The sequence below is a fragment of the Tachysurus vachellii genome, chromosome 17 (assembly GCF_030014155.1).
Source record: "Tachysurus vachellii isolate PV-2020 chromosome 17, HZAU_Pvac_v1, whole genome shotgun sequence".
Taxonomy (NCBI): domain Eukaryota; kingdom Metazoa; phylum Chordata; class Actinopteri; order Siluriformes; family Bagridae; genus Tachysurus; species Tachysurus vachellii.
Genome location: NC_083476.1, coordinates 7383047 through 7397686, shown reverse-complemented (window position 1 = coordinate 7397686; position 14640 = coordinate 7383047). Strand labels below are relative to the sequence as shown.

Genomic DNA, 14640 nt, shown 5'->3' with positions numbered 1-14640 from the left:
AATTTTTGATTATAATGACATCATGGCTCTATGTCTCAGGTTTACATACAAAATTAATCATCTGTTTTGTTTGTTGCTTGTTGCTGTGAACGTAAGGTCCAGCTTTGAACAGAATTAATACTGTACAAGTCAATATCACGCTTTTCAGTACATCGCACTGCTTGTTTCTTGCTTTCATCTGTAAAGAGGACACTACATTAGCAGTACAGGCTAAAGAATGTTTTTTCCCTAAAGCTAACTGTTTAAAAGCACTGCTCTTTAAGAGAGGATTGTAAATTGTAGCATACAGTGTGATGCCTGAATGATTGAACCTTAATTCTTCACTTCTTTTCTCAAACATGCTGATTGTATCTTTTGAGTTAACTGAAAGCTGTTAAATATACTGATGTTTGAACTGTTTTTCTTAAGTATTGTTTTATATTCTTTATATCGCTGTATTAATTTTTTTAGATGTATATTTTTGTTTTCTTGAGATGATGATGATGATGATGAAGATGATGTGACAATTTACACAGAGCACATGGGAACAATTTTGAGTAACGACAAAAACAAACAGTCTCAGCACAAGCTTTGAGATGGATGTTAACTTGCTGTATTCAAATCCACATAAACATGACAATTCTGCAAGATATTGATGTTTTACTGTGTGGACAATACAAAGTGATTCAATTTATACACAGATTATGAATTATGAGGAATGGTTTTGTTAGTGAGATACTTCAGGATATTCATTAACAAAGTATAAATGTGTAACGATTATAGGAGAGCAAGTTTCAGTCACATATGGCAAAAATTATAATACCATATTCTCTAATGTGCAGCTCATCACATGCATGTGTGTTAATTGGGTGTTTATTATTTCACTGTTAACTGTCTTGTTTAAAACGGAAAAAAAAATAATAAATCATAGGTTGTGTCTCAGATTTTACACAGGCAAAATCTAGACATTCAGTCTAAGCGGTGCTTTCTGAACATATGTCTGATATTAATTCATTTAGGCGGTTGTGATCATTTTGATTAGCCTAAATGGTTATATCTTCTCAAAGTGCACTGACATCTTCTGGAAAAGCAGTTAACGATTAAAAAAAAAAGTTTTATTCTGATATAATGTGCAGGAGCCGGAAAAACATTCTTCCTTTTTATTTCCATATGCCTTTGTTGTAAGGCCTGGTTGTAAATTCCAGCACAAAACTGCTGTACTCGTTTCAGACATTTGTATTTTGTGTTTCTTGTGTCTGTACTTTTAATGGACATTAAAAACTTAATTTTCACTGTTTGTCTTTTATCTTGTCATTGATAATTCTCTTGGAAGCTTTGGGGTCTAAACCTCTTTGCATTTTTCCACATAGCTGGCTCTTAGAGTGTAAATTAATTAAAAGAAGGTTGAAAAAAATGTTTTGAAAGCTTTTAATACTTTAAAAGCTATGCCTTCATAAAGCTCATAAAAAAACCTCACATGAAAGTGGTTCATAGTTTCCACATGCATCAAAATTTGTCATCTGATTTCTTTATTTTTTTTTTGCACTGGAGCTACAAAGCTAACGTAGTTAATGTAGCTAACCCAAAATTATAATCTGCAAGCAGCATACTGCTAACTGTATACTTAACATTTATGGAAGGAGTCAGTGCTGGACATGCTTTGTAACAGTCAGTATGTTTCCATCATGGGAAAGTCTTATTAGAGTTGTGAACTTTGTACTTTCTTTTTAATTGTCTTTTAATTTTAATTAAATTCATGAGAGGCTGGTGAGGGAATGACCGGTAATAGCTTGTATAATTGAAAGAAGAGCGAGAGAGAGACAGACAGAGAGAGAGAGAGTTATCTCGACTATCTTGCGCTCATGAGACCACATGCATTTGCACATACCTCACTTATGCCTATAGATTTTGAGCTTTTATTTTGCTATCAATTTATTTGTTTGTTGATCTTATTTTGTTTTTATTCCTTGTCATATTAAATGCTTTGGCAATACATGTACAATTTGTCATGCCAATAAAGCTCATTTGAATTGAATATAAATTTTGAGACAAAGATAAAGACAGGCTGGTGAGGGAATGACTGTTTATAGCTTTAATGACAGAGAGAGAGAGAGAGAGAGAGAGAGAGAGGTGAAGCATAAAGGAACGTTTTGTTTTTAGCTTCAGTAATAGCAAGAAAGAAAGACTGGTGAGGGAACGACTGTTTATAGCTTCAATAATAAAGAGATTATCCACAGAACTGTCCCAAATCTGGGCTGTAATGTATTAAATGTAACTATAAGTTACTAAAAAGCACAAAGTGACACTCATTAGTATATTGTAATTGTTGACACATTTTTCTGGTATAAGAGGAATAAAACATTTACAGTTGAAACAGTTCAGGACATGCCATAACGCTTAAGCCTGTCATCAGACTATTTTATACAAATAATCACTTCACAACTGTGTGTCATTTAAATCCATTTGCTGTCGAATGAATGAACACTAAATCCATTGTATACATGGAGTACAGATCTTTTCAGCAGCACACACAATCTGGATGTACAGTAGGATGTTTTTCTGAGGTGAAAACAATAGCAATGTAATAAATAATAAGCACCTTTCTAGATTTATCTGGTGCCTTAATATATATCAGACACTACAAAATAACTATTGTATTCAAATATTCCGTGATTGTGGAAGATTTTGCGTAACGTGTCAATTAAACAACATTTATTCATTCAGTTATTTTTTTTCTCTTTTATTTGAATTATCCCAGTTTTTAATATGTCAAGTTTGTCGCCCACTGATTGGTCGAGATCGTTCAACTGCACGTGTTTGATTGGACGTTGGTTCCTGTGCAGACTTTTTTTCCCCTTCTGAGAAACTCTATGGTGAATGGAGGATTAAGGCGGCGCGCGGTAAACGCTGGTTGGCTGAGAACGCACAGGCGTTCCATGCTGATTGGTCGATTCTTGATGCCCGGTGTCCGGGTAAGATGGCGGCGGAAGAGCAGTGCTCGGTACCACCTCGATGGCAGTCGATATCTTTAACGCACGTAGAGTATCCAGCTGGTGAGTGTAAATTGAGATTCTTTGTTTTTTTTACTAAAGTGAGCCATATTGTCGAAAAGCACTTTGTCTTTGCTGGAAAGTCTGTGTGAGGTTTTACAACTGAATGGACACGACTATGGGATCGCTTGCCAAATAGTGATACCGCAGCGCGCATACTTCGCTCAAGTTTTTTTCTCCACTCATATTCCGACAGATCCGACCTCCTGATTTGTGATTGGCTAAAATTTTGTGGATGCGCGTAATTATTATCTGGGATGCTACTGGAATTACATGCGGTCTACTTTAACCCCTCCCAGGAGGTGGGATGCTTTCATCCAATCCTATATCCGTAGGGCGTGGCTAAACGGAATACGGGTGCGAAAAAAAATAACGAACGCAGAGAATTTAAATAGAGCTGCCAAATTGTGCAGTCGTTGCGCGCATGCGCGTTTAAAGCCGTACTCCCTACTCTGTCTGGGGCTCCCCTTTTTGCTTGGCATTAGACGTTTAACTCTTCATAAAACCTTTGTATAAACTCACAAAACTCAGAAGTATCGCCTTGTTTTTTTTGTTGTTTTTTTTAACAATTATATATTTTAGTTTTCAGCCATCTCTTTTAAGGAAAAGGCTTCCAGAGTGCGACAAAGCTAGCTAGCTAGCAGGCTAACTTGCTAAGTTGTTGTTGTTTTTAATGTTATTAGCTAACGTGCTAAGATGCTATCAGGAATCATCCGTCATGTTCCAGTCAGAGCTTGTTACATGTCTGTAATTTCTTAAAAAAAAAAACGAATTTTAAAAACAGAGACGTAGGTTTTTAATCGATTTAACATGAGCTAGCGCGCTACTTTGTGCTGCTGTTGTCGTCTATAATCGTATCAAAGATTAGCCGTAAACACAAACGAAAGAAACTGCCGTTTATTTGAGAGAGTTTTTAATTTAGACGATATGGAATGAAACTAGAACATGCATCAGACCGTTCTGTGGCTATAAGGATGTTATAACGTAGGGTTATAAAGCGTTATAAAGAACTTGATGTGTTGGGTCAGATTACAGAGCAGCTACACGTCAGTGTCCAACGAGTGTATTTTCTTTCTCAGCTGTAAACGTTGTTGTTTTGTTTTTGTTTTTTCTTACTTTTTCTAAGGAAGGTGTGGCAGCCTGCACACTACAGTAGTAAACAGTGTGTCCCATGAAGCCTCACATATGTATCCTGACTGCATTGTTACTATTTAGTACCGTAGTGTAATGATTAGTGGTTTCTTATCGATTTATAGATTTTATTGAACTATTTCATACTATTTAGTATGCAAGCGTGCTGTTTCGGATGGTATCCAGATACAAACTGGTGTGGAAACGTGAGCACGTGCTGGTGGGCCGTGAAGTCTGGCTTGGTTCTGTTCAGCGCGTCGGAGTAAAAACATCCAAGAGGAGGCTGTAGTCGTCCTAATTATGGTTATTTTTTAGTCTGGCTATATTAAGATAGACTAGAAATCCACCCACTGAATGTCTGGGGACCCGAAATGAGGACACGGAGCACGAGGATTTACTCAGTGTTAGTGTCTGTGTACAGTTTTGTGACTACTAAAGTCTGTATTTCAGTGGTCTTTACTCGTCTGTGAAACGGTCTTGTCAGATTATTTGGTGAAGATCTTTAACACACATGTTCACAACACTTTTCGTGGAGTACTCGCTGACCTGTAGGTGTTGCACTGAAGTCCAGGAACCTAGACCTGCAGTAACAGACAAAAAAAACCAAACACATTTTGAATACATAATCATATCGATATGATCTAGAAGCAGCAAAAGCAGTAGTAGAAAATGGCTTTGCAGAAACAAACATTCTTCTAAGTGAGTTTCACTTCAGTTGAGTTCACACCTACAGTGATTTTACTGCTGAAAGTCTCCATTCGCTGTATTACTAAGTCATCAAGAGGCTTCGTAAGGAGGATGTTTATCAGTGGGTTGTGCTGCTAGCATTCCAAATCAAATTTCTTCCTGCTAAAATGAAATGATCTGGAGGGAGATTTGGTGTTTGTGTATATAATTTAGAAGCGTATATCTGCATCCTATCATTTACAAGATGAAGGTAAAGCAGTGTGTGCTATTTGCCATAGATCAAATGTGCTGTCTTCAGTCTCGTTGCTAATCGCTGTACCGAGATACTCCATATTTGCATAAAGTTATATATGTTGCATCGCTGGACGCCCACATTTAGTCACCAATGTCACTGGAAGTCACCAGCTCTCATTAAAAATGACTGGACTCCAGTCATGGCGAGTTGTTATATGTATAAATGTAGCATTAATAAATGATTCATTAGCAGGTTTCATTTCCTGCATGACCATATTTATTGCAATTTATTTTGTTTTGCTTTAAGCTAGCTTTACAGACAAAAAGGTCTTAGATAATATAACCATAATAAACAGCTGGAAACAGAAAAATAATGGGTAATTATGGTTAGCATCAGAGTGGTTAGTACCTATCAAAAGTGGTCCCAGGAGTCGCTTAAATCAGGGCTACAAGGACATTTCACTACATCCTTACACACAAGCTTAAATAATAATAAGCAGCTGTGCTTATAACACCTCTAGCTACCAACAAAGTAAAAAACTAAAAAACTAATCTGAATGAACATCTTTTTGGAATCATTTTGTACAGTGCGACAAGATCGTATTTATCATAAGAGTGCTTTAGAATGCATAAAATTCCCCCCACCATTCTGTGAAAATGTAATAGACTCATGTACAACCACAAACACGGTAGTGGCAACGGCAAAACGTACACCAAAATACTGACCTGCTCACGTTAAATAGTGTAAGACCACCTACCTACATGTCTGACCCTTTATACAAAGCTAAGAGTGGCAAAGCTTGTGTGTGTGTGTGTGTGTGTGTGTGTGTATATATATATATATATATATATATATATATATATATATATATATATATATATATATATATATTTAGATATATATATATTTATATATTTTTTTTTAATATTAGGGCTGGGCGATAAAACGATAACGATATGTATCGCGATAGACACGTGATCGATATCAATAAAAAATGTGTTCGATATTTTTTATTCTTCATCGGAAGAAAACAGGTTGCGAAGCAAGTTTGGTTGCATTAACAAAGCCACTCACTCTCTGGTAACCTAGCAACGTAGGGAGTGACATATCGTTGTCTCATGCTGGTGCTGGATTCCTCTTCAGTAACCGGCCACTGATGAGCAGAAAATGAGCGCCGCAGCAAGTGAGGAAATTGTAAATAAAAGTGGAAAAGTTAGCTCGCCAGTATGGCAGTTTTTTGGATATTATAAGTCTGACTGTAGTCAGATCAATGTCATCTGCAAATTATGCAAGACTGTTTCTCTATGTTTATATTTAACACTTTTGCACTATTTTATTACACTTTATTAAGCATTTCTTACATTTTCTTTCATTTTGCACCTTAAATGTTAATTGTTAAGTGTTCATTGTGACTTTAGACTTATGTTTACATTATAATTATTTGCGTTTTCCATGGTGTTTGACCTTTCTGTCTTAATAACCGAGGGGATTATGATCAGAGGAAGTTTAAAATAAAAATGTTTAAATGTAATATATTTTTCTCCTGGTCCTTATTTTAAATGGGTCATAAAAATATCAATAATAAAATATCGACGATATGAAACACTGATATCATGATACTGTTTTCAGCCATATCGCCCAGCCCTAATATAGATATATAAATATCCCCATACCACAGGTCGAACATATCGCATTTAAGCAGTATGATAGCTGATCGACTGTGTGTGTTAGATTGTGATTTTGATTTTGTTTTTAAGCAGAATGTTGAACAGTCAGGCTGATATTTGATTAGAATTTTTGACAATTTTTCTTGTACCGGAGGACGAAGTCTTCTCCCACTGTCTGTGACTAAACATCAGCTTGCCTCAGATGGGAAAAATCCGGTTCTCGGAATTATGTCATTTTCGACCTCTGCGATTTCCAGGTTCAAAGGACGGGAAAAAAAACATGAACACCTCCATGTTCATCTTTGTTAGCAACTGTGATGTGTGATGTAGAACTGTTTAGTTCTTTTTTTAATTGTATTTATTTGTTTTTATTTTTAAACCAGTAAACTGGCTTTCCATCTCACTGGTGGAATGGAACTAGACTTATGGGCCATTTTTTTTTTCAATCAGTATAAACAAGAGAATTATTTCATAGCTGCATGTCTGATATACGAGAAACGGGTTAGATATCACCATTTACTTTTAAAACGTTTTGATCTGTACACAATCTAATATATTTTATATGTAATATATACATTTTACCTTCAGCCCAGTATGTAGAAATAGACCAGGTATGAGCCTAACGCTTGATTCTCCTGACTCTCTGACCGCTCTGAGTCGGCTGAAGGTCAAAGTTGCCGGGGAATCTCTATAGAGATCTGTGATCTTACAATTCTGTTATTGGATTTATTTATTTGTTTCTTTTTTTTTTAACAAACAGGTGATCTGGCAGGGCAGATCCTGGCATACGCCAGTCTTCTGCCGATGGCAATCCTGGTTGGCTTTGTCACGCTCATTGTCTTCAAGAGAGAGCTCCACACGGTGAGCACACTTACCTCTGAACTATTGGATTTGACCTGTCAGATTTAATGCCACACTTGGTATCGCTTTGCTGTGGTTGGCATCTAGAGGTGGATTAACCCTTTGACAGAAAGTGAAATCATTTCAAATCATATCAATTTCACTAATACGCAGCCCCGAGCCTAGAGTACCAAAGATCTCTCTCATTATGTAACTGAAACAACAGAAGTGAGCCTGCACTTAACACAAAGCATTTTGGCAGGTTGATTAATCTGAATATCAAATCAGATCATCTGTTTCACAACATTTTTCATGACTTCCATTAGATCTTGAAACAGTAAATTGGTTAAGACAGTAAAAGTTAACAGCAGAGAGGGAAGAAACAAACGACCTCCATGAAGGTGTTCATATACAGTCCCTTTTAGGATTTTTCAACATTTGCAATGCATCCTGTGGAATTTTTTTCCTGCATACAACGTTCAGAAATTAAGATTTTAAGATTAAGATTTCAAACTTTTGGACCCGACTGTATGTGCACGTAAAAGTTCAGCTGCTCGAGTAGACATTGTTCAGTTAGAGAACTAGAAATAAAATCGAACCATGTACGTTCTTGAGCGGATCATTAGAAGACTTTGTACTATATAAGCCGTTAAGGTCAGTGACTGATTATAACGTCTTATGCAGATTTCGTTTTTTGCCGGTTTGGTGATGAACGAAGGGCTGAACTGGTTGCTGAAACACATCCTACAGGAGCCCCGCCCATGTGGAGGTAAGCCCCTCCCATCATTTTTTTCCCAGGCTTTATCAGAAGCTCGTTCTTCATACATTCCTGAATCAGCAGACATTCTTATATTGTTTTTTTTTTTTTTTTTTTTTTTGAGCATGCACTCAAGCTCAATACTGCTCAAGCGCTGGCTTGTTAGACAAGAACCAATATATATTCATAAGATCCCAGTAATTGCATTTCCTGCAATTGTTTAATGAGGAGGCTGAGGTGAAGAAAGGCAACACTAACTCAAATAGCCACTCATTACCTCCACGGTGAGCAGAAATGACATCTCAGAATGCACAACACATCAAATCTCGAGGTGGATGAGACACAACAGCAAAATATCACATTGGGTTTTCTTCTTTCAGCCAGGGAATCCTAAGCTATAGTGGGCACAGGGTTACTTATACTGGACAGTGCTCATAAAGGTGCTCATAAAGACTGTAGACTTGTGTTCCTGATTTGTTTAACAACATATGAAGAACAGGGCCCAGGAAGTCACCCCAATGCTTCACCAGTCGCAGTTTGGATTGAAGTTGAAATCAGTTTAAAAATATGTAGTTATAGGCTATTATGCTCATAGTAACATGAATGTATGTCTGTGTCATAACGTACTGTGTTGTATAGTGAGAACGCATGTAGCACATGATATATAATGGTATTCGATGTTATTTCAGGAGGCCACAGCACAGTAACCACAGAGTACGGCATGCCGTCCAGCCACTCGCAGTTCATCTGGTTCTTTGTCGTTTACTTTTTCCTCTTTCTTTATTTAAGGTGAGTCAAGGTCAGTATAATGCATTTGAACATAATAAGACAAAAAATAGACAAAGGTCCACAAGGGTACAGCATTAATATCATATTCATATTATATGTTTTAGTCTATACAATAACTTTCTTGTATTTGTATCTGACAGAATGCATCAGACAAACAACGCCAGATGTGTGGAGCTGTTATGGAGACACGTGCTGTCAATCATTCTATTGGGCGTGGCTTTGTCCGTGTCATACAGCAGGTAAGGCTCGTGTTCGCTATAATCGTTTTAATACAGCGGTATCGGTCAAGGTGTTTATAATTTGTTTGTGTTTACAGAGTTTACCTTCTCTACCACACCTGGAGTCAGGTGATATATGGGGGCGTAGCTGGAATGGTGGTCGGCGTGGTCTGGTTTTTCATAACACAGGAGGTGCTGACGCCGATCTTTCCCAAGATAGCAGCCTGGTAAGGCACACACACACTCATCAGTTACAGGAGGGTTTCATTTCTGACTTCAAACTTTATTTTCCTTTTCTAAAAATCAGATCTGTAATATTTAATATAAAAGTAATTTCAATAATAAAACTGAACCGTGTACCTGAACCCCACATTGTGGTAAGGTATTGTGTTAAATTGGAGGACTTATAAAATTCTATAGTTACAAATCTAATTTCTGATTTGAATTTTGGTTGGTATTCTAAAAGGTATTGATTAGATTTTGGATGGAGTCCTGTGGATATACAAACACAGGTTAAATGTGTCACTCTTTGATACACATAAATCTGGTGAAACGTTGGCCAAAAAAAAAAAAGGAATAATACTTTTTGGGGATGTGCTGCTATTTGAAAATTACTGGTGGTTAGTATTAGCTAAATTATTGATTTAATTATTGATTTTGAATTAAGAAGTTTTGAATTAAGAAAATTCTTTCTCTCTCTCTCTATCTGTGCTTTGTCTCTCTCTCACCTCTGTCTCTCTCTCTCTCTCTCTCTCTGTCTCTCTCTGTGTCTCTCTGTCTCTCTCTCCCTTTCTCTCTCTGTATCTCCCTCTCCCTCTCTCTCTCTCTTTCTTTCTTTCTTTCTTTCTTTCTTTCTCTTGGTCTCAGGCCCATATCAGAGTTTTTCCTGGTGAGGGATACAAGTCTTATTCCCAATATTCTGTGGTTTGAGTACACGGTCACCAGATCAGAAGCCAGGTAACATTCACCTGTTGGTAACCTGTGATTCTTTGTGTTCATTTTTTCTTTTATCAGTCAGCAAAACACTTTTCCTCTATTACAGAAACAGACAACGAAAGCTGGGAACAAAACTCCAGTGATCTGCACTCTCCGCTGGTTCAAACTGACAAAAAAGGACCACAAACACATACACACACACAAACGCACACACACTCACTCTCTCACTCATACACACACTCCTACATTCTAACACACTGGAGACCGAACGTCTGGACTGTCCGGGTTGAGGCTTTCCGTTTTCATGCGGACCAAAAACGAGATTTCAGTCGAGAGGTCAAAGGGGCAGGGCCTGTGTAGGGGATCAACCCTCTCCTCTCGTCATCTCTTTCCGGTGCATGCTGACCGTGCAAGAGGCAAAGCTATTTAACAAGAAACGTAATATATACTTTAACCATTAATGCACGAGGGTACCTGGTTTAAAATGGGAGTGAGAGAGAAAGATAGAGAAGATTCTTTAGTGACGTATAGCTGGTTTTTGTTACAGCATGACATTTTCTTTTAGAAACCGTGTAAGGGGGACTTGTTTGGGTGGGGTATTTGTAGCAGAAAAGGAGTGAAAGAGGGAAAGTACTTTTTCATAGTTTCCATACTCTGGTAATATGTAATATCAAGTAAAATAATTTGCACTTTGTGACTCAGTATGGAAAAAAAACATTTTAATTATACTTAACACTAGTTACATAAGAACAAATGCTTTAAATTGCTCCATTTTTTTTTGTCTATTCAAGAAAAGGCTACATTCCAAATTTAGATTTTTATTGATATGTAATTCCCATGCAGATCACTTATTTGTCAAAATGATTAGTCCAGTTTCACACTAACTGCTCTGATTGGCCAGAAAGCTTTGGTTGCATTTGCTTTCAGCAGCATTTTTGTTTGCTCTACATTAGTAAAATATACTGGAGGTGACCATAAGCCGACGAGCCGAAGCAGGTGCGTTCGAGTTCAGGGGTCCTGATCTGCTTCATCTTTTTATGCCCCATATGTTTAAAAGGTACTTTTATTGTTGTTGTTGGGAATTTTCCCTCTGAAAGTAATATTAATAAAAGTTTACCTGACCATTTAGCAGCCTTGTTTCACTCCAGGAAAGCTAAACTGCATAACTCTACATCTATAATCCTTATACATACTTGAGCAGGTACACTGTCCTGGAACAAATTCAGTGGTTTACACTGCAAAATATTCAGATGCTGTTAGAGCTTTTTTAAACAGAAAACTCTTAGAGTACATTTAGAAGCAAATAATAAGGAAACTCCACCAACTTAATCATGAATGTATCCAAGGTTGTGAATTTAGGATTGAGCAATCATCAGGAATTATGACTCCAAGCTGAATTTCTTCAAATGGGTAAATGATCCTATACGTAGGACGGATCAATATGGAACAATATTTTTTGTGTGTTATCGGAGTTTCTTCACCAAACATAGTTCAGGAATGATGGGACAACAGTGACCGAGCAGTAACTTATTTCCTCCATTTTTCTAGTCTGTTGGGCACTAACCCACCACACCTAAAACATTCCATTTTAGTTGATAGCATTAAAGGAAAATCACTCAAAACCCAAACCTCAGGTAAACTATTAGCATGAGGCGGTAATGGCGATGCTGCTCTACAGCTTCTATGCCTATAAAGAATGTGCCCATGTTGGGATGGCCATAAATGGAAGGGTCATTACAGACTAGTGCTTTGATTTTTCTTTCTTTTTTCTTTTTTTTTATGTTGTGTAATACATATCAGGCTGAATAAAGTCAATTGGATATAGGCGTGTATGTCTGTTTCACATCTGTTTGTAGAAAATACTGTGGGTTATCTTGAGAATGTGACATTCAAAACACCATATAGAAGGTTAGTGTACTGTCAGTCCAACATTAAAATATCTGATTAAATGAACCAATGTGACTAATGTTTCAAGCTCACTAATTAGTCCAAGACGACATGGCATGTTGTCCTTATTTGCATACCATATTTGTGTTCCGGTACTGTTTTTGTATCCTCATCTATTAACCCTAATGGCTGCTTTACTTTTAGCAGCTCACGTTCTGTTTCTTTGATGACCGTCAGATGGCTCATCAGACAACACCATAAATATCAACAATCACCAACTGTTCCTGGAGACCTACCATTCTTCAGATTTCATCTCTGGCTGTAATCCAACAAAACCACTCAAAAAATCAATCTACTGTTTAGTGGAATGTCGGTAGAACTGGAACTAAATGATGCAGGAACGATGTACATGATCACAGGAGCAGATCTGAGGAGCAGATCACAAAAAAAACCCAAAAAACATTGGTATCTGATGTCTTTATTTTCACATTAAAAGATTTTTTTCTGCCTTTTAAAAAAATAAACAGTTATGCCAATTCTTCATGTGACACATTATACTGTTTGCAAAATGCTGTCAGGGGCCCCTTAATGATTATAGCTCAGGTTAGAACTGTGAGTATAAACCTATAATATAAATATTAAGTACTATGGGGCTAGGTTCAATTCAACTTTCTTTATATAGTGCCTGTAACGGTGCTAATGATCACAACACAGAAAACCTTAATCAGCAAGCCATAAATGATGGTCACAAGGAAAAAGGCCCTGAGTATACATGAGGATAATTCTGAGAAGAACCAAACTTGAAAGGGAGCTCCGACTGAATGATTACTCTTCAACAACCCACAGTCAAGCAGTATGAGCATTGGTCTTTATTTTTTAAATAATTTTTATTTACATCTATAATCTCAGAGCGAGGCCATCCACAGCCATCTGTAGGGTATCCGTGTGGTGCCATCAACATCAATTTAGCGATAGGCTGTCCATGTTTTGCTTGCTTGCTTCTGTAGGAGTGAAGTCCGGATTGGCTAGGCGGACCCAGGGCCCAGAAAGAGTCAGGATCACTGGCATGTCAGTAGGAAGCAGAAAGACACAACCCTGATTGAAGGTCAGAATTAGGTCATTTACTACTTTAACCAGTATTGTCTGTTCTGTGGGGGGCACGGTGGCTTAGTGGTTAGCACGTTCGCCTCACACCTCCAGGGTCGGGGTTCGATTCCCGCCTCCACCTTGTGTGTGTGGAGTTTGCATGTTCTCCCCGTGCCTCGGGGGTTTCCTCCGGGTACTCCGGTTTCCGCCCCCGGTCCAAAGACATGCATGGTAGGTTGATTGGCATCTCTGGAAAATTGTCCCTAGTGTGTGATTGCGTGAGTGAATGAGAGTGTGTGTGTGTGCCCTGCGATGGGTTGGCACTCCGTCCAGGGTGTATCCTGCCTTGATGCCCGATGACGCCTGAGATAGGCACAGGCTCCCCGTGACCCGAGGTAGTTCGGATAAGCGGTAGAAGATGAATGAATGAATGTCTGTTCTGTCTTTAATCTCATCCACTGTTTCTCCAGTGGCTAACTGGAGTATTTTTCTTAATTTCAAATCAGTGAACTTATTTGCCTCTCTTGGACGACTTCTGCCTTCTCTATTTAGTTCAACTTGGCTGAGGTTGACACATACTTTGTCATTTACTTTAATTTACATTATTTCCTGCAATTGACATGCCTCCTAAACTTACTAGTGACATGTCGTCTGAGAATCTTCTCCCCGTTTCTAGTGGTAATGGGAGGTTGAGGTTTTCTGGTGGTAATGGGAGGTTGGGTTCCCTACCTTTGTGCCATATACTACTTATCCAGGTTGAACCTGGATGTTCTGTGGGGGCTGGCATGTTATCGTCCACTGGGACGGTAATATCCTCTCCCAGAGATTTACACAAATCCTTGATACTCTTAGGAGTTAAGGCGTACATCTTGCCTCCAGATGTCACTACCGATTCTGCCTCACTTTGCTGGTGAGGGCCAGAGGGCAGTTTTGACACCCAATATATCACAGGTGGATTGCTCATTTTTATGGGATGGAAGCTTTTCAACTATCTCTTGTATCGGATACTTTCTAGTTCCTTGCACAGATACCTTGTTTAGTTGAATTTTCCAATAATACCATAGGCATTCTATGTATTATTTTTCAAAGTTCCCCGTACGGGCCACCATGAAGTAATTTATACTGATGTACGTGTCCCTTAGTGTTACTTTTTTTTCAGATTGCGTAGGATTGCGTTTTCTCTCTGTCATTCTATAACTAAAAAGTCTCTTCTATGCAATAAGGAATACAACCAATTAACTCAAAAAAACAATTATTTCCCGATAATAGCACATTGAGGTGTTTCTATTCATTCTAATAGTGTATATCACAGCAATTTGCAATTACATTTTAATTTATTAATGAACATGTTTCACTTTTTATCCGTTTCGTGTTCTGT

General features: G+C 37.8%; 1 protein-coding gene across 1 annotated transcript; it reads left to right on the top strand.

The window, feature by feature from the left end:
* The first annotated feature begins 2865 nt into the window (after positions 1–2865).
* Positions 2866–11417, top strand: dolpp1 (dolichyldiphosphatase 1). Its single transcript, XM_060891290.1, has 8 exons — positions 2866–3032; positions 7510–7610; positions 8274–8358; positions 9036–9135; positions 9276–9374; positions 9452–9580; positions 10221–10310; positions 10396–11417. The coding sequence occupies exons 1-8, from the start codon at positions 2957–2959 to the stop codon at positions 10430–10432; spliced, it is 717 nt and encodes a 238-aa protein (XP_060747273.1). The 5' UTR covers positions 2866–2956; the 3' UTR covers positions 10433–11417.
* The last annotated feature ends 3223 nt before the right edge of the window (positions 11418–14640 follow it).